At 43.9% G+C, this 20,753-nt stretch overlaps 1 protein-coding gene across 1 annotated transcript in view; it reads right to left on the reverse strand.

Moving 5' to 3' along the window:
* The window catches only part of LOC147439446 (cyclin-dependent kinase D-2-like), a 42,984-nt gene that overhangs the window by 10,215 nt on the left and 12,016 nt on the right, over positions 1-20,753 (reverse strand). Inside the window, exons 2-6 of the mRNA XM_086485299.1 lie at positions 13,360-13,658; positions 13,142-13,250; positions 12,897-13,022; positions 12,581-12,816; positions 12,214-12,504 (exon numbers count right to left, since the gene is read on the reverse strand). Of these exons, the coding sequence (XP_086341425.1) occupies positions 12,214-12,504; positions 12,581-12,816; positions 12,897-13,022; positions 13,142-13,250; positions 13,360-13,658 (1,061 nt within the window). The remainder of the gene's footprint in view (positions 1-12,213; positions 12,505-12,580; positions 12,817-12,896; positions 13,023-13,141; positions 13,251-13,359; positions 13,659-20,753) is intronic.

Here is a 20,753-nt window from a genome sequence, read left to right on the forward strand (position 1 = left end):
TCCCCAAACAAAAGCAAAGAATAACCAGAACCAACAACGACGACAGGATATGGAAAGTAGATTGACTAGCATCCACTTAGCGGCCTATACTCGACACAAGTTCTCAAGGAAGACATCAATTTGTTTGGCTCAGAATTGTGAAGCCAAAAGCAAATGCACGAGTTCGCTAGAGGACAGAGGCAAAGGCAAGCTTGACAAGGATGGCCGTATACCATTGCTTAGTTAGCTGCCTCGGTACCTATGACTCACGAGGACCGACAATCGTTGTTATAAATGTGACGACGCTTTGTTGGCTCAGGAATGTAAAGCCTAAGGCAAAAGCAAGAACTCACAAAATGACAAAGGCAAAGGCAAGCTGAATAGAGATAACGGTGATAAAGAATTGACACAAGAGATCGGCAAGGCACATGTGGTGGCAGCAGCAATGGTCACGAAGTCAATTTTCTAGTCAGTTGGCCATTGCCGCGACTAGCTTCAATCAGAGAGAGGCTTGTAAACGACAAAGAGGGGAAAAAGGAACCTCTCTACAAATGTTGAACCCATCTGTTAGAGTTCAAGTTATCGGTATTTGAACCCGTGAGTCGGAGTTCAATGCACTTGCATCTTGCAAGGAACCAATCATATGTATCTAGAACACTAGGGATAAGTGCACCAATCCATTGTTGTTGGCCGGATTATGGGCATTCAAAGCTCATTGTCTAGAAAGTTTGGACGTGACGTGTTCACAGTTCCCCAATAGGGATTCTTGGAGATAGCGTGGTGTGGTCTACAATTCAAAGTTCATTGTCTGGAAAGTTTGGAAGTGACGTGTTCACGGTTCACTAATGGGGATTCTTGGAGATAGCGTGGTCTACACTTCAATATTCTACAAGAAGACTAGTGCTCAAGATGGCATTCTTCTAAGTAAAAAGTGGAGGGTAACATATCTGAGGTATCCAGTATCCCGACCGATGCTGGAGTGTCCAATGGTAGCTTCCAATGGTAGCTTCTTCATTGACTTGCTCTCACTATTTATTTATCACTATGAGCTACAGAGAGGGTGTTAAAGTTATGGCATCTCGAGTGAACTGCCCAATGTGATCCCAATATTTATTTTGGCTTTAGGTATTTATTTTACTAATTTGTCAAAGTCTGGGTAGGGCAATTTGCTAAGGTGACTATATAAGTACACCTAGCCCCCATTGAATAATCAATCAATTCATTGCCAAGGTTGGTTGATTCAATAGTATCTCTCTCTCTCTCTTTTTCTCTCGTGTATTCTCCCCATTGCTCTACACTTCCGCATCGTCGACTTTGACACTGACTCCAAATGTCTCCCACCATTTAGCACCATCTTGCAATCTTTTCTCCTCTTTTGCAATGGGATGAGAAAATATACCGTTTTCAAACTTCTACTTGTCCAACTCATCAATGAGACAACTTGCAAATCCAAGTCGCGCTTAAGAGTATCTCTCCAAGAACGTGACCCATCGATCTCTCATACACCTCTAGATCAATGTACCTTGCCCTTTTGACACCTTGAATTACAGGAGGGTTGTTGAGCACTTTCTTTTCATAAATTTTTCGTCAACCATAAGTTTGTGAAGACCTTACATACATCTATCATCCAAGAAATTTGATAGCATAATGAGGTAGTATGCAAACCACGTAGTTGTAGGTTTCAACAAGTCCTTATTAAGATTTCTAAATATTCCCAAGAATGTGGATTTTCTTGTGACGAATGGTACAATTGTCCATGCTTGGTTGAGCACTTTTGCAACCCAAGAAAGCTTTCCAATGTCCTCAAACAAGAGGTCCAAGCAATGGCATGCACGGTATTATGCTATCAAATCTCCTCGATGAAAGATGTATGCAAACCGCGTAGTTGTAGGTTTCAACAAGTCCTTAATAAGATTTCTAAATATTCCCAAGAATATGGATTTTCTTGTGACGAATGTTACAATTGTCCATGCTTGTTGAGCACTTTTGCAGCCCAAGAAAGCTTTCCAATGTCCTCAAACAAGTGGTCCAAGCAATGGCATGCATGGCACATCTAGTGCAAAAAATTGTTGGTCACTCCTAATCAATCAATCTTCCAAGACGAACATAGTTAGATAATGTCACTGATTTTGGCCATTGCAAGGCTAATCTGCAACTATCACCGATTTGGGCCACAACCATGGACAGGGCTGATGATTTGCATTGTTGGCATACTTGTTGAAATTTTGCAAGAACCGCTTGATAAGCTGCAGGAGATTCTCTTGCTTGTGAATCTCCACGTGCTCGACCTGTGCAAGGCGCCTATGAGAGAGGGACTTGAGCAGATGGTCACATTGGTGCGGAAGGCCTCTGGAAGCAGGGCTACCAAAGGATGCAAAAAAAGGAGCAAGACTAGTAGCACCTAGAAATTGGCAGAGCATGCAAGGTAGAAGGACATTCGGGTGGTCCATGCAAGTCAACTGGAGTCCATAGTTGTCTATGCAAGTCAACTGGAGTCCATGCATGGTGTTGCCAAATGGACTATTTTCTTATTTTCTTATTTTCTCGAGTAATTTCTTTTTATTGAAATTAGGATATTTAAATATGTGCACTTGAACAGAAAGGTTAGGAACTATTGGAATTATTAAAAGCCATCAGGAACGGAAAACTCTGATGCGTCATATGATGGGTGACATTAAGCATCGTGAAGGGGTTTTACCGTCAATTCGGTAGGAGAGACCGAGAAACGAATAATTCCGATGCATCACCTCATGGGGTGACGGAAGCATCGAAAAGGGAATATTTCGTTGGTCTGGCAGGAAACCCGAACTGGAAAGAGGAATACACGTAAAGACGCAAGCACAAGAATAAAGATGGGTTTTGAGAAGCTTTTCTCAAAAAGCGGAATATTTTAACGTGTTTTCCAGAAGGAGCAAATGCTTCCTAGCGAGGAATCTATGTCTACATTGCATTTGTGCATGTGGTTGCATCCAGGGACGCCTCGGAAGTGCTGTGAAAGCATTGTTTTTAACTTATAAGGTTTTATTGAGTTTTTGGGCAAATTCATACCAATTATAAAATATGCCGGCCGCCCACTTAATAAGTGGGGAGCCACCTGGAAAATAAAGCAACAAAACCAACCAGAGTTTTCTCTCTCCCTTTTTCTAGCAAAAGAGCAAAAAGAAAAAAAAGACGCCGCGATCTCTACGCACGCAACCTACGCTCAGCTATTCCTGTCGTGGCCAGGGAGCTATAAAAGCATCACACGTCCTCACTCAAAGGAGGAGTTGCTAGTGCCAACAAGAGGAGACTTTGCCGCCAAAAAATGAAAGAGATCGAGAGACTACGAAGCACGGAGGTCTCTTTCCCGCGCGAGCGACAGGTAACTATTGTGGATTCGCCATACGAGTTGTTGTCCCGTGTTTGTGTGTATTTGCAGGTACTGCATTGCGAAGGAGAAAGCGGGAAGGCTTCGGCCTACGCTTGGGAATTCCAGGAACGGAATGGGAATCGGAAATCTGTTCTTGATGGTGATTTTGTTGAGAGCTCTATAATCGATGCACATTCTCCAAGATCCTTAAAAACCAACAACACTGGAGAGCAATACGGTGAAGTACTAGGCTGGACAAGACCCTTTTCCAAGAGGTCTTTCACTTGGTTCATAATTTCTTTGTTCTGGGCCCGGCTCACACGGTAAAGTGGCCAGTTCAGTGGTGTGCTTCTAGGTATCAAATCAATGGTATGATCCTCAGGATGAGCGGGTGGTAACTCGCCTGGCAAGCCCTCTGAAAATCAATCGGCATGAGTGTGGAGAAAATCCTAGCGTTCTTTATCAAGTTCTGATATATTTGTCCTATTCTCATCACGCAACTCTCTCAAAAAGATCGAGTAAACAAAAGACTGGATTTCATTAATTTTGAAACGGCAGAAGCCGATACAATAGGGACAAACTTGCCCCAAATACCCCTGACAATGCAACCGAAGTTTGCCAATGACAGGTGTAATGGTTACGTCCCTGCCGAGTGCCGTTAGAACTACCTCTGTCAGTGGTCCCATCCGATCGGGTGTGATCTCGAGCCGCGTTGCCAATTCAGGTAAAATGAAGTTGGCCTTGGCTCCTCCATCAAAGAAAATCAGGGCTTCTTCGTCTTTCACTTTGCCCCAAGCTCGGCAAAGTTCTGTACTCTCGTCAATCGTGCTTGGGTCAGTACCCATGCAATCCGGAACCAGTCCTACTTTCATCTTGCCTTTTCATCCACGTTCCTCAGCTACTTTCGAACCCTCCAGCCTGTCTTCATCCTTGTTGTTCTGTTCTTTCGGTAGTGGAGATATGCCGAGTTTCCCTGCATCCAAAGCAATTCCCCTCTTTGATGTAGAGAGCTCTCTCCCGAAGAGTAAGCTTGGCTCGTGCATCCTTTTCTTTCTTTTCTGGGTTGCTCTTCTTCTCTCTACTTTCATTATTCGAAGTCTGTTCGTTCCTTTGCGTCATGATTTCATATGTGGGGTAGGTCAAACTACCTGAGTGAATGGCAAAACCCCGTTTCGCATGACTCATCAATTCCTGAAAGGAATCTGACTTTTGCTCTAAGCAGTGATCTCGGATCTCTGTAGAAAGTCCCAAGGTAAACCGCTCAATCTGTTCTTTGAACGAGATCTTCTTAAATGAAGAGGCTGGTAGAAAAGAGCTCCAGAATCTCTCGCAATATGCGTCCAAAGAATCTCTCTTGGTCATCCGAAGATGGTTATAAGCAATTCGTACTCCCGAGTCAACCAGGAAGAAATTAAAAGCCTTTTAAATTTCAGCCATTTAACTGACGCTTTCTTGTTCAATAGAAGCGTGGACCACGTTTTCGGGATTTTGAGATGCTTCGAAGGCTTTGGCCTTCATACAGCAATTTGACATAGCTTTCTCTGGAGTGCGTTACTCAGAGCACTCCAAGATTTGGAGGGGTGCTTCTTACTTCAGGGGAAATGCTCAAACTTTCTTGCTTTTATCTTCCACAAAGTCATATTGGTTGGCTTTGTAAAAATTCTTCTTCCTTGCATAAAATTTGCAGTCATCGGAGTCCAAACTATTTAAAGACGAGTCCTCTGTAGAACTGTCCGAAACTGGGCGAGATTTAGACTTCTTTGCCTTTTTCTTGCCCTTTCCGAAGCATTGCTTTTTGCTTCGCTTTTTGCCTTTTCTGTCTTTTTCGCTCGAATTGGAAGAGCTAGAAGAACTCGAAGAAGAAGAAGAAGAACTAAATTATCCTTCAAACCGCACACGCTTCTTCTACTTTCTTGCCGAGGTAAAAGTAGATAGACGACCCAAATAACCCGGGAAATCAGTTCCTTTCTTCTGCTTTTTGTCGTTACTTTTCAGTTTTGTTCTGCGCATCAAAAAGTTGAGAAATCCGTGCATCAACCACCTCTTCTAATTCTTGCTCAGTAAACATCCTTGGAGTAGGAGGTTTCTTAAGTAGCGGTTTGGGGGGTGGTTTTGTGGTTTGCTGTCACTGTGCATACACCTCGTCGAAGGAGGTCTCCGTCATAAATTTTGCAAATTTCAAGTCCTTCGCAAAATTTAACATCATCTTCCCTGCATCGTCAATCAATTGTCGACCCTCCATCTCTTCAAGCTCCGCCCGAGTAGGCCGAGGCGGGCCGTACTCCTCGCGTGAATCCTCTTCGTGATCTCTTCCCGCATCTCCAGATGCAGAGGAAGTCGACTCATCTCTGTCTGCATCCATAAGTGTCGCGTAAAAAGGATCAGATTTCCCAGTAGAAGAGAAATCGGCCGCGCTCTGATACCACTATAACAGACTTGGACACTCCAAGTCAAGATTCTAACACGACACGACAAGAATTCACTTCAAAACAATTCACAGTTCACAATTGATTCGACACGGCCCGGCGGAGTTCCGTGCCTAGAGATATTGGCCCCAAAGACTGGTGCCCCTTTCGGTATTTCTTTTTGCATTAAATATGTTGCCAAAGTACAATAGAGTGGTTGGGACTCACTCTCAGACTCTGCGTCTAGATGCTCTGAGAAGAGAGAGACCAACTTCACTTATAAAGAGTTACAAGGGATGCTAAAAGCAGAGTCCCAAAAGCTGATTCAAAAGCTTTCAAAAATAAAGCCTTCATCTCTCAAGCCATATTGAGTAAAATAAAGCAATTTGAATCAAGCCCTCTCTCACTTACTATATTGCGTAGAATAAAGCAGGTCAATTGCGTAGGAAAAACGGTCCTGCACTGCGTAGCCAAAAGCTGCCCAAAAAGTTGTCGTACGTCGCTGCCACGTCATCAGGCCGTATGGTTTTCCGCAAGATGCGCCGCGTTTTGCGGGGGCTGCCGTACAGCTATGCCAAAGTCAGCATTTTATTGAGCCTGCAACAGCCAGCCGGCCGGGCAGGTGTTTGTGTACCATGGGTAGCCACGTCACCAGTTTGTGACAATTACCATATGCAACCGGTCCCAGATTATGTAGAAAGGACTCTCGCTTTTGAGCATGAGGGCAAGAACAATAAAATTTTTGCTGATGCAAGGGATTGGCTATTCCCTATTGTAAGCCATATCTCCATTAAGAGAAAATAAAGAAGTGCATTTCTGCTTACTTGATTTTAACACGTGAAAGAGATAAAACTAATGAGGGTTTGCTCTCTAGTTTGGAAATTAGACGTTTTCAATTTCTTGGAAGTAGAAAGATTGTTTCACGGATACTCTACCAGACAAGCTACCTCCGGAACGTCCGGAAGATCATCCAAAGTCAGCATTTTATTGAGCCTGCAACAGCCAGCCGGCCGGGCAGGTGTTTGTGTACCATGGGTAGCCACGTCACCAGTTTGTGACAATTACCATATGCAACCGGTCCCAGATTATGTAGAAAGGACTCTCGCTTTTGAGTATGAGGGCAAGAACAATAAAATTTTTGCTGATGCAAGGGATTGGCTATTCCCCATTGTAAGCCATATCTCCATTAAGAGAAAATAAAGAAGTGCATTTCTGCTTACTTGATTTTAACACGTGAAAGAGATAAAACTAATGAGGGTTTGCTCTCTAGTTTGGAAATTAGACGTTTTCAATTTCTTGGAAGTAGAAAGATTGTTTCACGGATACTCTACCAGACAAGCTACCTCCGGAACGTCCGGAAGATCATCGCATTGATCTCGTACCAGGTAGCTCTCCCCAAACCTACCCCCTTATCGGGTTAGTCTTGCTCAGCAAGAGGAAACTTTGAAGCAAGTTAACGAGCTTCTGGAAAAGGTCTAGTACGACCAAGTACTTCGCCTTACAGCTCTCCAGTCCTACTGGCGGAGAAGAAAGACGGCACGTTTCGAACGTGCATAGATTATCGATCTCTAAACAAGAGCACTATCAAGAATCGCTTTTCGATACCCCGGATTGATGATATACTCGATAAGTTGCAAGGAGCAAGCATCTTTAGTCGCATTGGCTTAAAAAGCGGGTATCATCAGATACGCATAGCCCCTGAGGATGTACATAAGACTACCTTTTGCACAACTTTTGGACTTTATGAATTTTTGGTAGTGCCGTTTGGCTTGAACAATACTCCTGTCACATTCAATCGAATGATGGATCGAATTTTCAGCCCACACCGAACTTTCACAGGAATGTTCTTTGATGACATACTCGTCTTTTCAAAGACTGAGGATGAACATCGAAAGCATTTGGACATAGTGTTTCAGGAATTGCGAAAGCATGAGTTGCATGAGAATGCAAAGAAGAGTGAGTTCTTCCTCACTGAGATACACTATCTCAGCATATAGTCTCACACAACCAAGTGAAAATGGATCCCGCAAAGATCCAAGTAGTGCAAGATTGGCCAACTCCCACTACGGTACATGATGTACGAAGGTTTCTGGGATTGTGTTCCTACTATCGGAGGTTTATCCGAGGCTTTGCTCAAGTAGTAGGACCACTTCATGACCTAACAAGGAAAAAGATCCCTTTCAAGTAGGGATCGAGACAACATGGTGCCTTGGATAGGCTAAAGTACTTATTAAGCCATGGACCTATTTTGATAGTGCCAAACTTAAGGAAACCATTCGAGGTTCACTGCGATGCTTCGGGTGATTGCATCGGTCCAGTGCTTAACCAAGAAGCCCATGCAATGGCTTATGAAAGTAGACGACTTCAGGATGCAGAATTGCATGCCTCGATCTACGAGAAGGAACTTATGGCTGTGATCCACGTCTTGTCTACTTGGAAGCATTATCTTCTAGGAACGGATTTTGTGATTACAACCGATCACCAAAGTTTGCGGTATTTTCTTACGCAACGGAAATTATCTGAGAAGCAAATGAGATGGGCCAACTTTTTGTCCATGTTTCACTTCTAGATACTCCATATGGTTGGGAGTAAGAATGTGGTTGCAGACGCATTGTCTAGAGGGCCTAGAGTGAACGCAGTTACTTCTGTGTATCACCAAAAACTGGAATCACTTCCAGAGTTGTATCCGAATGATCAGACTTCTCCTCCATTTGGAATAAGTTACAGAACAGAGAGGATGAATATACATATTCTATTCGGAATGGCAATTTGCGTGGCAGAACCATTGAGAAAGAAAATCATGGAAGAAGCATATGCTTCACCTTATACAGGTCATTGGGGAATTCTCCCTACGACCTTAGCATTGAAAAGAGATTTCTTTTGGCCAAGCCTTAAAGTCGACATTGATCAATATGTTAGGGAATGCTTGGTTTGCCAAAAAGTAAAGTATGATCGGCATAAGACGCGTGGGTTACTCCAACCTTTACCTATGCCTGATCAACCCTGGGAGAGTATTGCCATGGATTTTATTACAGATCTCCCAAACCTCAAACTGGAAATGATGCGGTCTGGACCATCGTGGACAGATTTAGCAAGCAAGCTCATTTTATTCCAGTTAAGAAAACAATCAAAGCAGATCATATGGCTAGAATTTTTCTAGCACAGATCTTTAAGCATCATGGGCTACTCAAGTCTATTCTGAGTGGTCGAGATCCTCGCATGATAGGCAACTTTTGGCGTGCCTTATTTGATAACCTTGGCACGAAGTTGAATTTTTCTTCTGCATATCATCCTCAAACGGATGGGTAGAGTGAGATCGCTAATTCCGTAGTATTGGATATGCTGAAATCTTATGTGTCAGAAAGACAATCCGATTGGAAAGTATTTGCCCCATGTTGAGCACGCGTATAACAATACCGTGCATTCGCCTACGGGAAAGCACCTTTTGAGATTCTCTATGGTAAGCCTTTGCCTCCAGAGATCCTTGTCACTAAGGATAAGATTTTCGCAGAAGATGAGTTTGTTCGAGATTTGGACACGGCTTACGAGCAAATTAAGAGAGCAATTTTGCGCTCTCAGGAAAAACATAAGAAAGCTATAGACAAGCACAAAAGGAATCTGGGCTTAACAGTCGGTCAATTCGTCTTACTCAAGTTTGAGAAGGCAAGACTAAAAAAACAAGCGACTCATAAAGGGAAAGTGGTAAAACTTTCCAATCGCTATTATGGGCCGTTTAAGATAATTGACCAAGTGAACAATGTGACGTTCCGATTAGACTTACCATCTAATTGGAAGATCCGCAATGCTTTCCATGTTGGTTTACTCCGGCCATATGTGGGACCGCCTCCAAGTCAGCCAGGTTGAGGAAACGGAAGAAATACTCCAACCGGAGCAAATCATTCATCATCAGAAGCGGCCACTTAAGTCCGAGAAGATTACACGGAAGTATTTAGTAAAGTTTAAGAATTATGATCGCACTTGCAACTCAGGCTCGTTGCTGTTGCCCTCGCTCCCCCCCCCGGCGCCATCGCTGCCCTCACAGCCCGCGCATACCCCCTTGCTCTGCCTCCTACGCGCAACCCACCTGGCTGTCCCGGTGCGCTCTGCCCAACCCACTGTCGCCTGTCCAACGCCCTACTCGCTAACCGTTGCCTGCCCAACCCCACCCGCCACCCTGTCCGCTGCCCGCCCAGCATCCCCCGCCGCTGCCCTGTCCTTCCCCCCGCTTTTTGCCCCGCCCACCTGCCTACTCACTGCTTTTAATCCATTGCCCCGCCCGCCTACACTTTCATTTTAGCCTCTCCTGCTTGTAAGGCCTCGCCAACAACCTTGGCGTGCTTGGTCCAGCGGGAGCTTCCCTCCTCGTCGATACTTCTTCGCCTCTTCTCCGCAGCAGGAGACACAGATGGAGGCTCAAGCTCCGCCACAAAGGAACTCCAATGAAGTCCCCTTGCTCGACCCCGCTGAGCCCACCATTCGACTTGCTCTTTCACCGCCAGAGCAAGCAAGCCTCGCTGCAGAGGTGGAGCGCCTCCAGGCGACCTCCATCATCTGCAAGATTCTCGGCACCAGACCCAGAAGAGGAGAGCTGCGTGACCTTCTCCAGGCCCACCTTCTCGCAGAGGTAGGCAAGATCTTGGACGTTCAGTTCCTCGAACGCGGCTACTATCACATAAAGTTTGAGACATCCGAGATGCCGTCCAAGGTCATCGCGATGAGCCCCCTAACCATCCGAGCAGTTCGAGCCCACTTTTGACAGTGGAGACATGGTTTTGACCCAGCTTCAAATGTCCTAGTAGAGGAGGCAGACCTTCCCATCTCCATCTGCTTTCCTGGTTTGAGGAGGGAGTACCTACCACTTTTGTCCAGGATTGGCTCAACGATTGGGACTGTCCTGGAGACACCTCGCACGGCAACCTCAGTAGTTGCCAAGGCGGCCGGTATTCCCTCAATTCGTGTTCTGGTTAGGGACACCCACACTCTCCCAAAGGTCATCCTACTTCCTCGGGTGAGTGGGGGTTGGTTTAGACAGAGCGTGGAGTATTCGGGCCTCCCGAATTAGTGCTTCATTTGCCGACAGATGGGCCATCTTGCGAAGGCCTGTCCACGAAGGAGGCCCCGACCTACACCACACGCCGCCCATCCCCAGCCCTCAAGGGCTGGCCAGCAACAGCAGGCAGAGACATAGAGCACATAGGCAGAGCCACCCTTCAAGCCTGGGGCTCAAGCGGAGGAGGGATGGCAGCAGGTTCGTGGTCGACGCCGGCACGGTCCACCGCGACAGCCTGGCACTCAGAGTGGTCCTCACGCGCCTGCCCAGCAGCAGTGGGTTCCCACGGGGAAGCGATTCGACCCTCTTGTTCTTTGTGGAAACACTCTAAGGGCGACTTGGATTTGTAAGGTGTTCTCATTGAAAGTTAGACAAGGACAAGCTTGAGTGATACATTTTCTCGTCACATTGCAAGAGGGTGAAATGGTGGGAGACATTTGGGACATGCACACCCAAGTTACAAGCTCTTGTGCTTAGAGTGCTTTCTCAACATAATCCATACAGTAACAAAGCAAATCATAGCAAAGATTGTATCTTGCGGATGAAGGTCAAACTGGTGCACAGTGGATGGAAGCATATCAAGAGATCCCAATTTGTAGCCCAAAGACGTAAGCATGTAGACTGGATCTAAAGGAGAGCCCTCATATAGAGGAAGTGACCGTGAAAATCGCACAAGCCATACAACCACCCCCAAGGTCCCAATCCCATCAAGGGAAAACGTGCCAACAAAGAGGAGGCACACATCCAAGAAGATGAATCATGAAACAATCAAAAAAATGTCTCTGCATAATAGCATAATATCCTCAATACCTCCATCTAATCATTCTTCCTTGTTTGGACTCCAGCCCGAACTGCCTGTTGAGAATGCTCAGAAAAACTGAGTGACTTCATGTATCAATCAAGCCCAGCAAGCCCCATGTTCAGACCAACCCCAACCAGAGAGACAATTTCTAGCATCCTTGGCATGGAAAATAATAAAGTTCCTCCCCCAATGTATCATCCATGCGCACCACTTGTAAAGCTAGCCGAGGGTTGCACATCGAGACGGAATTCACATTATTTGTCCACATTCCCTTTAGAGATTATAGCTCATGAAAATGAGGGTCCAGTCAAGCTTAGAAAAAGTAATATCAAAAACTATGAGAGAAGGCACGATTGTATAACCTGATGTTAACTACATGTCTACAAGAAAACACGGCAGAGAGATCCCAAAAACAAACACAAAGGAGTTGCGCGCACAACTATTTTTAAACATGTATGACCTTCAAGCACCTAAGTTTGAACCTCCAACTGGTTAAATGTCTTAAAACTGACAAAACTTGTGAGGATAAAAATAACAGGGGCCCTTCAAGAAAAAGTGAAGATAAATACGCTGCTGTACTTTCTTGACTATTTCATGTTTTAGTCATAAGCATGTCATTCCAAAATACCTGTTGAGCTTGGGCCTTAAAAGCATCTGTGTATCAGTTGACATTGGCAGTCCAAAATGTTCATTTGGGGTTTCACCCATAGTCATGTAACCTTTCTCAAGCTGTCCTGAATGCACATCACCACTTACTACACCAGGAGGAAGCATCACTCTCCTTGACTTGTTGGGTGGAGATAGAACTATGGGACCCCCAGAAGAAGGGGCTTCAGAAGGTTTGGGTTGACCTTCTGACCTAGATGGTGGTCTTGAAAGTAACTCTGGTCTTGTTGCTGCTGGTTCAGAGTGAAAGTACCTGTTTCAAAAATGTGAACTCAACAGTATCAAATTGTGATAAAGTTATCGAGCAATTATCAAACCCAGCGACTAACCTGTGCTCCAAGGCCTGTTGTGCAGTAATTCTAGACCTTGGATCAAATGCTAGCATACGGGACAAAAGATCCAAGGCATCATCTGTTGCCATGGGAAAGAGTGACCTCAAAGGAGGAGCTGGACAGAACTGAAACTCTACATAGTCAGGAAGACATGTCATATCTGGCCATTGTGACTCTCTGGGAGTTCCGAAAGCTGCAAATATTTTTCCTAGCTGATCAATGTCACTGGAACCCTGTACCATTCAGCAGGAAAAACTGCCATTAGGATGAATTTACAGAATGGCCAAACAAGACCCTCTAACAGAAGAAAAACCTGCAGAAATGGCCTGCGTAGCATAAGTTCCGCAAAGATGCAAGCAGCTGCCCAAATATCAACACCAGCTCCATATTGTTTACTGCCAAACAGTAGCTCTGGGGCTCTGTACCATCGTGCAAAAACCTGTTTTAAAAATTCTTTGAGATTAGAGCTTTTCCAATTTAATAGCAGAAGACCAACAAAAATTTTGATAATTCCATCATCGCTATCAGCCCTTATAAGCTTCAGCAAAACCTTCATACTTGGTGGGTAAATTGTCGATCAGGACTTCCAAAAATCCGAGCTAGGCCAAAGTCCCCCAGTTTAAGCTGACCATCAGAAGCAATCAGGAGGTTATTGGGCTTCAAATCCCTGAAAAGCACAAAAAGAGGTTACTAGGCTTCACTCAGGGGGTTATTGGGCTTCAAATCCTTGAAGGCTGCTGTCACTTGTCTTAGATTATAACCATCACGTGAATTACCTGTGCAAAACCCACTTTTTGTGACAATGAGCCAGCCCCTTAAGTGTCATCTGCATGTAAGACTTGATGTCTGCAGCTGATAATACAATATTACGATCACGTATTACAGCTTCCAAGTCACTCTCCATAAATTCAAAAACCAAATGCAGGTTGCGTTTGTGTGGATAGACATCTATCATTTCTATTATATTCGGATCCTTCAGTTCCCTCAGAAGCTTAATCTCCCTTAATGCTGTGACATGTACCCCTTCTTTATACTTCCCAAGGCGAATCTTCTTAACTGCCACTGTTCTATTTGTCTGCATGAACCATTTAACTGAGCTTGCTCTCTCTCTCTCTCTCTCTCTCTCTCTCTCTCTCTCTCTATATATATATATATATATATATATATATATATATATATATAGATATATATATATATATATAGATATATATATATATATATATATATATATATATATATATATATAGATATGGATGGATTTCAAACGGGAATCAATGTACATTGAAATGGTTGAGAAAAAGTTATGGATGACAAAGCTTCAATATGACGCACCATTGGAAACTAAATGTCAAGAAAGTTATTTGTTCTTGTGCCGAAGAATAAAGCATGTCCATGGTATCAACAAAGATAGATCACGCAAAAAGTGGTTTGATAAAAAATGTCAAAATGCTCAAAAGTCGTTGATAAAGCTTGATGCAACTATGGACAAAGACAACTATCAAAGTCATTTGCATATATACAAAGCATTGATTCAAAAGAAGAGAAGAAGATGGAAAGTAAAGCAACATTTTTTTCAAGTCCAAGAAAAGGCACGTACGTGCATGTGGAAGATTTTGGAGAAACTTGAGGGGCAAGCAGGTGGAGAATTTTGGTAACTTGAGTCTTGTGGATATGTACACGCATTGTAGGCAACTATATGAACAACCAAATGCTGAAAAAATGTCATTTTATGGTTCACTCCCATGTATACCCTCTTTTTCTACTATTGAGGATATATGCGGTGGGCTTGAAAAGTTGGCCACTCGCAAAGCGGGAGATCTTTAAGATATCAAGCCGAAGATAATTAAATGGACGAGAAATTTTACACATGAGTGGATGTGTGATATGTTCAACCTTGCACTTCAACATGGTATGGAGGGGATGTAAAGAATGTAAACAACTACCGGACTATAATGATTGGGTCTCTTAAGGCAAAGTTGTTTGGGTGCATAATGGAGATGAAATTGAGTGATTGGGCTGAAGAGAATGACAAACGTGCAAAAGGACAAGCGGGTTTTTGTCAACGCTATAGCAACATTCATCATCTTGCCACTCTTCGTGTTCTCATAGAGGGAAGTCGGTTGAAAGGCAAGCGATTGTATTGTTGTTTTGTGGACTTTAAGAAAGCCTTTGATATGATTCCACGTAACAATTTGAGGAGAAAGATGGAAGAACTCCAATTGCAAGTGAGTTTATGCTTGCGGTTTCTCGAATCTATGAGAAGGTGATGTGTCAATTGTGCATGGAAAGAGGAATTTCAGAAATTTTTGCAAGCACTATTGAGGTTAAACAAGGATGTTCCTTGTCACCAACTCTCTTTGGTCCATGCATTGATCAATTGAAACAAATGGTACTTGACTTTATGCAAGAAGAAAGCATTGAAGAGGTTACTATTTGCAATGTTGTAATCATGGTTTTATTGTATGCGGATGATGTAGTGATTCTAGCACACACTTTAGAAGATGCACAAAAGCTTATGGTTGTTCTTGAGAACTTTTGCTTGCATAGTGGGCTAATTGTGAATGTATCCAAAACAAAGGTTATGCTTGTGAAATCCAACCATTACGAGAAGCCATGCATTGTGTATAACAATGAGACACTTGAAGTTGTTGGCAGCTTTAAGTACCTTGGCCTTGAGATTCCGGCCAATCACAAGTGGCATGAATGTGCTATGCCTCATTTGGAAGCGGGAAAGAGAGCATACTACGCATTTGAGAAGGAGTGTAATGCGGGAAACATCAAGGGTTGGGTTCTTAAGAAGTACCTTTTTGACACATTGGTGACACCGGTTTTTCTTTATGGAGTCGAAGTGTGGAGTGGGAGCATCTCAAAGTCTACTTAAAAAGAGTTTGAGAATGTCCAAAAGCGTTTTCTTACAAGCTTTCTCCAAGTTAAGACACAAACACCATATATGCTCCTACTTCTTGAGTCGGGATCTCTTCTAATTGAGGTTATGGGCATGGAAAGGATTGTGAAGTACATGATAAAGATGCGTCAAAACCCCTCATATCGACTTCCTACAATCGCATGGAAAGCAAGAAAAAAAGTTCAAAAGACGCATAAAAGCAAGAACTTGAGCACGGGATGGATGCAAGACATAAAGAAGTGGTTTGGGAGATGGAATGCATTACACTTGCTACATAATACCTCAATTGACTCGCAAGTGAATGAAGCTTTTCTACAACGCCAATGTATTGCAGCTTGGGAGGAATCCGGTGGGTCACGCTTCATACATTACACCACCCATATTGCCCCCAACTACAAAACCATGTTCTTCGCTAAAAGGGAAAACCGTACTCACACTTACATGCTTGAGCCTATCCCCTTGTCAGCGATACGCACTATTGCAACCATTCGGCTTAGCTCCCACTCCCTTCCATGTGAGACAAGGCGTTGGGGCAATTGAGAAGAGTCAAATTGCCTGTGCACATTATGCTCACTGCAAGTTCGAGAGTCTAAGTACCACAAACTACTAGAGTGCTCAGCTTTTGGTCACATCCGAACTTGCTTCCCTCACATTTTTAGCCATGACTTAGACCTACACACTTTCCTCTCCCAACCACAATGTGGGCTCTCCTTTGCGACTCTCATCACCACAATTTTGGAGCATTGAGAGTCACTCATCAGTCACACACATACCACATCACATGTAACTTTGGTCCAATAAGTCATATTTGATCTCCAAGGACGATAATAAAATCTATCTCTCTCTCTCTCTCTCTCTCTCTCTCTCTCTCTCTCTCTCTCTCTCTCTCTCTCTCTCTCTCTCTCTAAGGTCTCTTGAGATAGTTTCCTACGACATTAAAAAATGTCTTCTTCTTCTTCTTCTTCTTCTTCTTCTCTCTCTCTCTCTCTCTCTCTCTCTCTCTCTCTCTCTCTCTCTCTCTCTCTCTCTCTCTCTCTCTCTCCCCCATATATATATATATATATATATATATATATATATATATATATATATATTGTGTACAAAGAGACCTCTGGAGATGCTAAAAAGCCTATCACCTAGAGGATGTACAAGACAGGGAGTACAATGTGAGGGCTATGTATATATCAAGGTGGCCTGTATGAAGAATGTAAAATGAACCACTGAGGAGGTGCATAGTGGCATGTCATGTGACCATGGTCTTGACTGAAAAGGACTGAAGATCTCACCCCACTCCACACCACTTCGTTTCCTTGGAGAGGAACTCACTGAAGTACCCCCCCCCCCCCCCCCCCCCCCTCTCTCTCTCTCTCTCTCTCTCTCTCTCTCTCTCTCTCTCTCTCTCTCTCTCTCTCTCTCTCTCTCTCTCTCTCTCTCTCTCTCTCTCTCTCAGATTATTTTGGCAAGAAAAGGGACTGTATTCTGTGTACATAAGAGACCTCTAGAAATGCATAATGGCTTACCGCTCAAAGGAAGTACAAAAGTGGGCTAACAAGGTGTGAACTGTATATATATCAAGGTGGTCTATATGATGAATGTAAAAGGAACCACTGTGGGCCATGATCTCGACGGAAAAGAACAAACAATTTAGCCTATCTGTGAAGAAAAACGCATCGACGCTGCTCCTCTGCTCTGGAGGAGCCCGCTAAAGAATCCCACTGACTGCGAAGAGTATGCAGTAGCTTTGTCCAAATGGCTATCAAAAGGGTGGACGTAGGGGAGATTGAGAGCCCAGAATGTGGACGCAGCGAGCCTTCCACATGGTCCAAAGCGTTATGCTACATATCGTGGTGAAAACAGTGTCGCGGTGGCAAAAATCCATGCATCCGGTATCATCAGTAGAGTGTCTGGTTTATATCCTAAGGGAGTAAGCAGGAAGGCTGGATCTGTCAGCAAGCCCTCAAAAAAGGTAAGTGACCCCGAAAATTGCAAAAGCCATGCAACTGCCCCCCACGTCACAAACCCATCATGGATGCCCACTCTAATCAACAAACAACAAACTGCCATCCACACTGGCTGCGCATATGGACAAACCCAGAAACATTGCCTCAAGGACTCGGGCTCTAAAGTGCATCTTTGACAAGTCGGATCATGAACAATGACTAACGCCAAGTGCCTACAAGCAATCCAGCATGTGCTATCATCCACATGAAAAAGCATGTCCTGCAACTGATCCGGAGGGTCCATATGCACGACCGAAACTGACGTTGGAAAGCTGGGAGGATGCGTTGATCTTGCCACACCTCGGATTGGCGTGGATGATGAGGTGGATGCTGGGTTTGCAAAAGAAGCCTCCTCCCAAGGGAGACTGTATACTCGAAAAAGGACAAAGGGTCAACATCATCGCTCAACGAAGGCCAGTACCACTCTTCAGGATCTCAATCCAAATGAACAAGAGGCTTGCCCTGCCAAATCCATAGTCTCCAAAGTGGAGCCTCCTCAACTGTAAAAACAGGGTCGACGCATGATCTCTTCTAGAAAGAGCAACCCACTCTAGCAGGCTGCCAATGGGCTATCAGCCTCTGATCAAGTGAAACCTCACCCTGAAAGTCCAGTCTGATGTGATGTCCAACATGGCCAGTCTCGGCAATGCTAAAGACTAGAGTCCCCTGCTATGCAACAATCGGGTCCCGAGAGATGGGAACATAGTACACCCACCATCCTTGATGGGAAAGTAAAGTAGTTTGTCCCTCAATCGGGGGGAATTGCCTCATCAATCTCTTTCATACGGGCAATAACCCCTCTGCAAATCCCGTAGGTTGCGCCAATAACTTGTGCCCCAACCAAGGATGCATCTGTCCAACGGCGTAAAGAGCTTGTCGGTCCATCATCCATCTAGCCCATTCAATGTGAGTCCTCTCACCTAGCTAACGGCCTTCTGCATCTGTCACATATGCATTCCATACAAGTGGTTGTCTCTCTACCTCCTCGAGAGAAGAAGGCACATGTCAGATCAAAGCTAGACGAAAATCCTTTCAAATCCATAGCAAACAGCGCAAAAATGGAGACAAATGGGACGTATTCAAGGGTGCATCTGCGAAGATCAATCTTATGGTTCGGCGCCAGTTGCCGGAAGCGTCTAAAGATCCGGATCGAGGAGAGGTATGCAACAAAGCATGATGCAGAAACTATTTCCAAGGCTCTGTCCCTGGAAACAATCCGCGTGTACAATCAATGCCTTGCTCTCTCTCTCTCTCTCTCTCTCTCTCAAAAAGGGGGTTGTATTCTATGTACAAAAGAGATGTCCGGAGATGCTCAATGGCCTATCACCCTGAAGAAGTACAAAAGTGAGATAACAATGTGAGGGCTATCTGGATATCACGGTGGCCTATACAATGAATGCAAAATGAACCACAAGGGAGGTGCAAAATGCAATGTGATGTGGACATAGTCCCAACTAAAAAGAACTAACAATCCTGCCCATGTGTGAAGAAAGGCGCATCTACACTCCTCTCCTACCTTGGAGGAGGCAACAGAAGTATCCCACTGACTATTGCTAAATGGACTATTTTCTTTTTTTTTTTAGTAATTTTTATTTATAAAATTAGGATATTTAGATGTGTACACTTGAGCTGTAAAGGTTAGGAACTATAGATCTACTCGAATTAATAAAAGCCATCAGGAACGGAAAATGTCATATGATGGGTGACATTAAGCATGGCGAAGGAGTTGTGTTGTTAGTTTGGTGGGAGAGACCAGGAAGTGGACAAGAATAAAGATTGGTTTTGAGAAGCTTTTCTTAAAAAGCGGAATATTTTTAAGTATTTTTAAAGTGCTTTCCCGTCAGGAATCTGTGTCTGCTTTTCTTAAAAGCGGATTTGAGAAGCTTTTCTTAAAAAGCGGAATATTTTTAAGTATTTTTAAAGTGCTTTCCCGTCAGGAATCTGTGTCTGCATTGCATTTGTGGCTGAGAATTGCATCCAGGGACGCCTTGAACATGTGCATAAGTTTTCAGCTCATAGGTTTTTTTGAGTTTTGACTAGGTTCACACCCTTTTAAAAAAGTGATCGGCTGTCCACTCCCACTTCAAATTAAAGCAAGGCTTATATTAAAAAAAAGAAAATACAGCCAGCTCTTTCCTTATGGCTGCAAATTTGCAAGATCTCTCTCTCTCTCTCTCTCTCAAAACGCAGCCGTTTTTTGACCTAGTAGACAGCAGTCCACTCTTTTGATCATAACTTCTTCATCCGAACTCCGATTTGGGTGATCTATAGCCTCAATCGAAGAGCACAAAGTCCTCTACGCATTGATGTAAAGACAGAAATTTTCAGAGTTATGGAAGGTGTTTCTGTAGCAGCATTTCCAAAGTGAACAGGTTCAACAAAATTGATTCTCATCTCCTATTTTACATACAATGTCTTCCCAATGTCTTCCGGCACTCGCAAGGGTTCTTCTTCTTCAACAAGGTCCACAACCATTGTGGAAAATGATCCAAAATCTCCTAAGTGTGGAGATAACTATTAACAACACAACCACCCAACCAACGACATCGAAAACCATGATCATGGCGTACTTGGTATCATTGCAAGAGACCGTAAACAAACAAGGCGAAGACTTACGAGCACTTGCAATGGAGAATGGCACACTAAGGGTACTTGTGGTTGAGAATGAGAATCTCAAGAGGACACTTGAGATGCAAACAACACGTTTGATGCAACTTGAAGAGGAAGTCAAGGAATGTAAACGCTCTCTTGTGGACTTGAATGCTTTGAAGGAGCGGATGAGCAAAGTAGAGCATGACCATGTATTGAAAGAGGAGAAATTTGACACTATGAGCCGGGATGTATGCGACATGAAAAATGTATGCACAAACAAGTCTTGGGCTGATGTATGTGGTAGCAATGTGGTTTCTAATTCCTCACTCGTGCAAGCTATGGTTCAAACAAAGAATGTTGAGAATGTTGATGTGGAGGAGTTGAAGGAACGGGAGCGACGTTCCAAGAACATTGTTATTCGTGGAATTCCCGAAGAGAAGTTAGAGACACCTCCTTCTCTTGCCATTGTTATTGAAGATTTCTTCAAAACCCACTTTGGCATGTCCGGAGTTATGGTCTATGGAGCACATAGAGTGGGGAAGCAAGGAGCTCCTCGCTCGGGAGAACGGTCAATTGTATGCACCATGCCGGATGAGACCAAGAGAAAGATTATCCTTGATAATAGTTGGATCTATTTGAGGGATACAAAATGTTTTGTATGTGAAGACCGCAC

The sequence above is a fragment of the Adiantum capillus-veneris genome, chromosome 16 (genome assembly GCF_014529385.1).
Source record: "Adiantum capillus-veneris isolate H3 chromosome 16, ASM1452938v2, whole genome shotgun sequence".
Taxonomy (NCBI): domain Eukaryota; kingdom Viridiplantae; phylum Streptophyta; class Polypodiopsida; order Polypodiales; family Pteridaceae; genus Adiantum; species Adiantum capillus-veneris.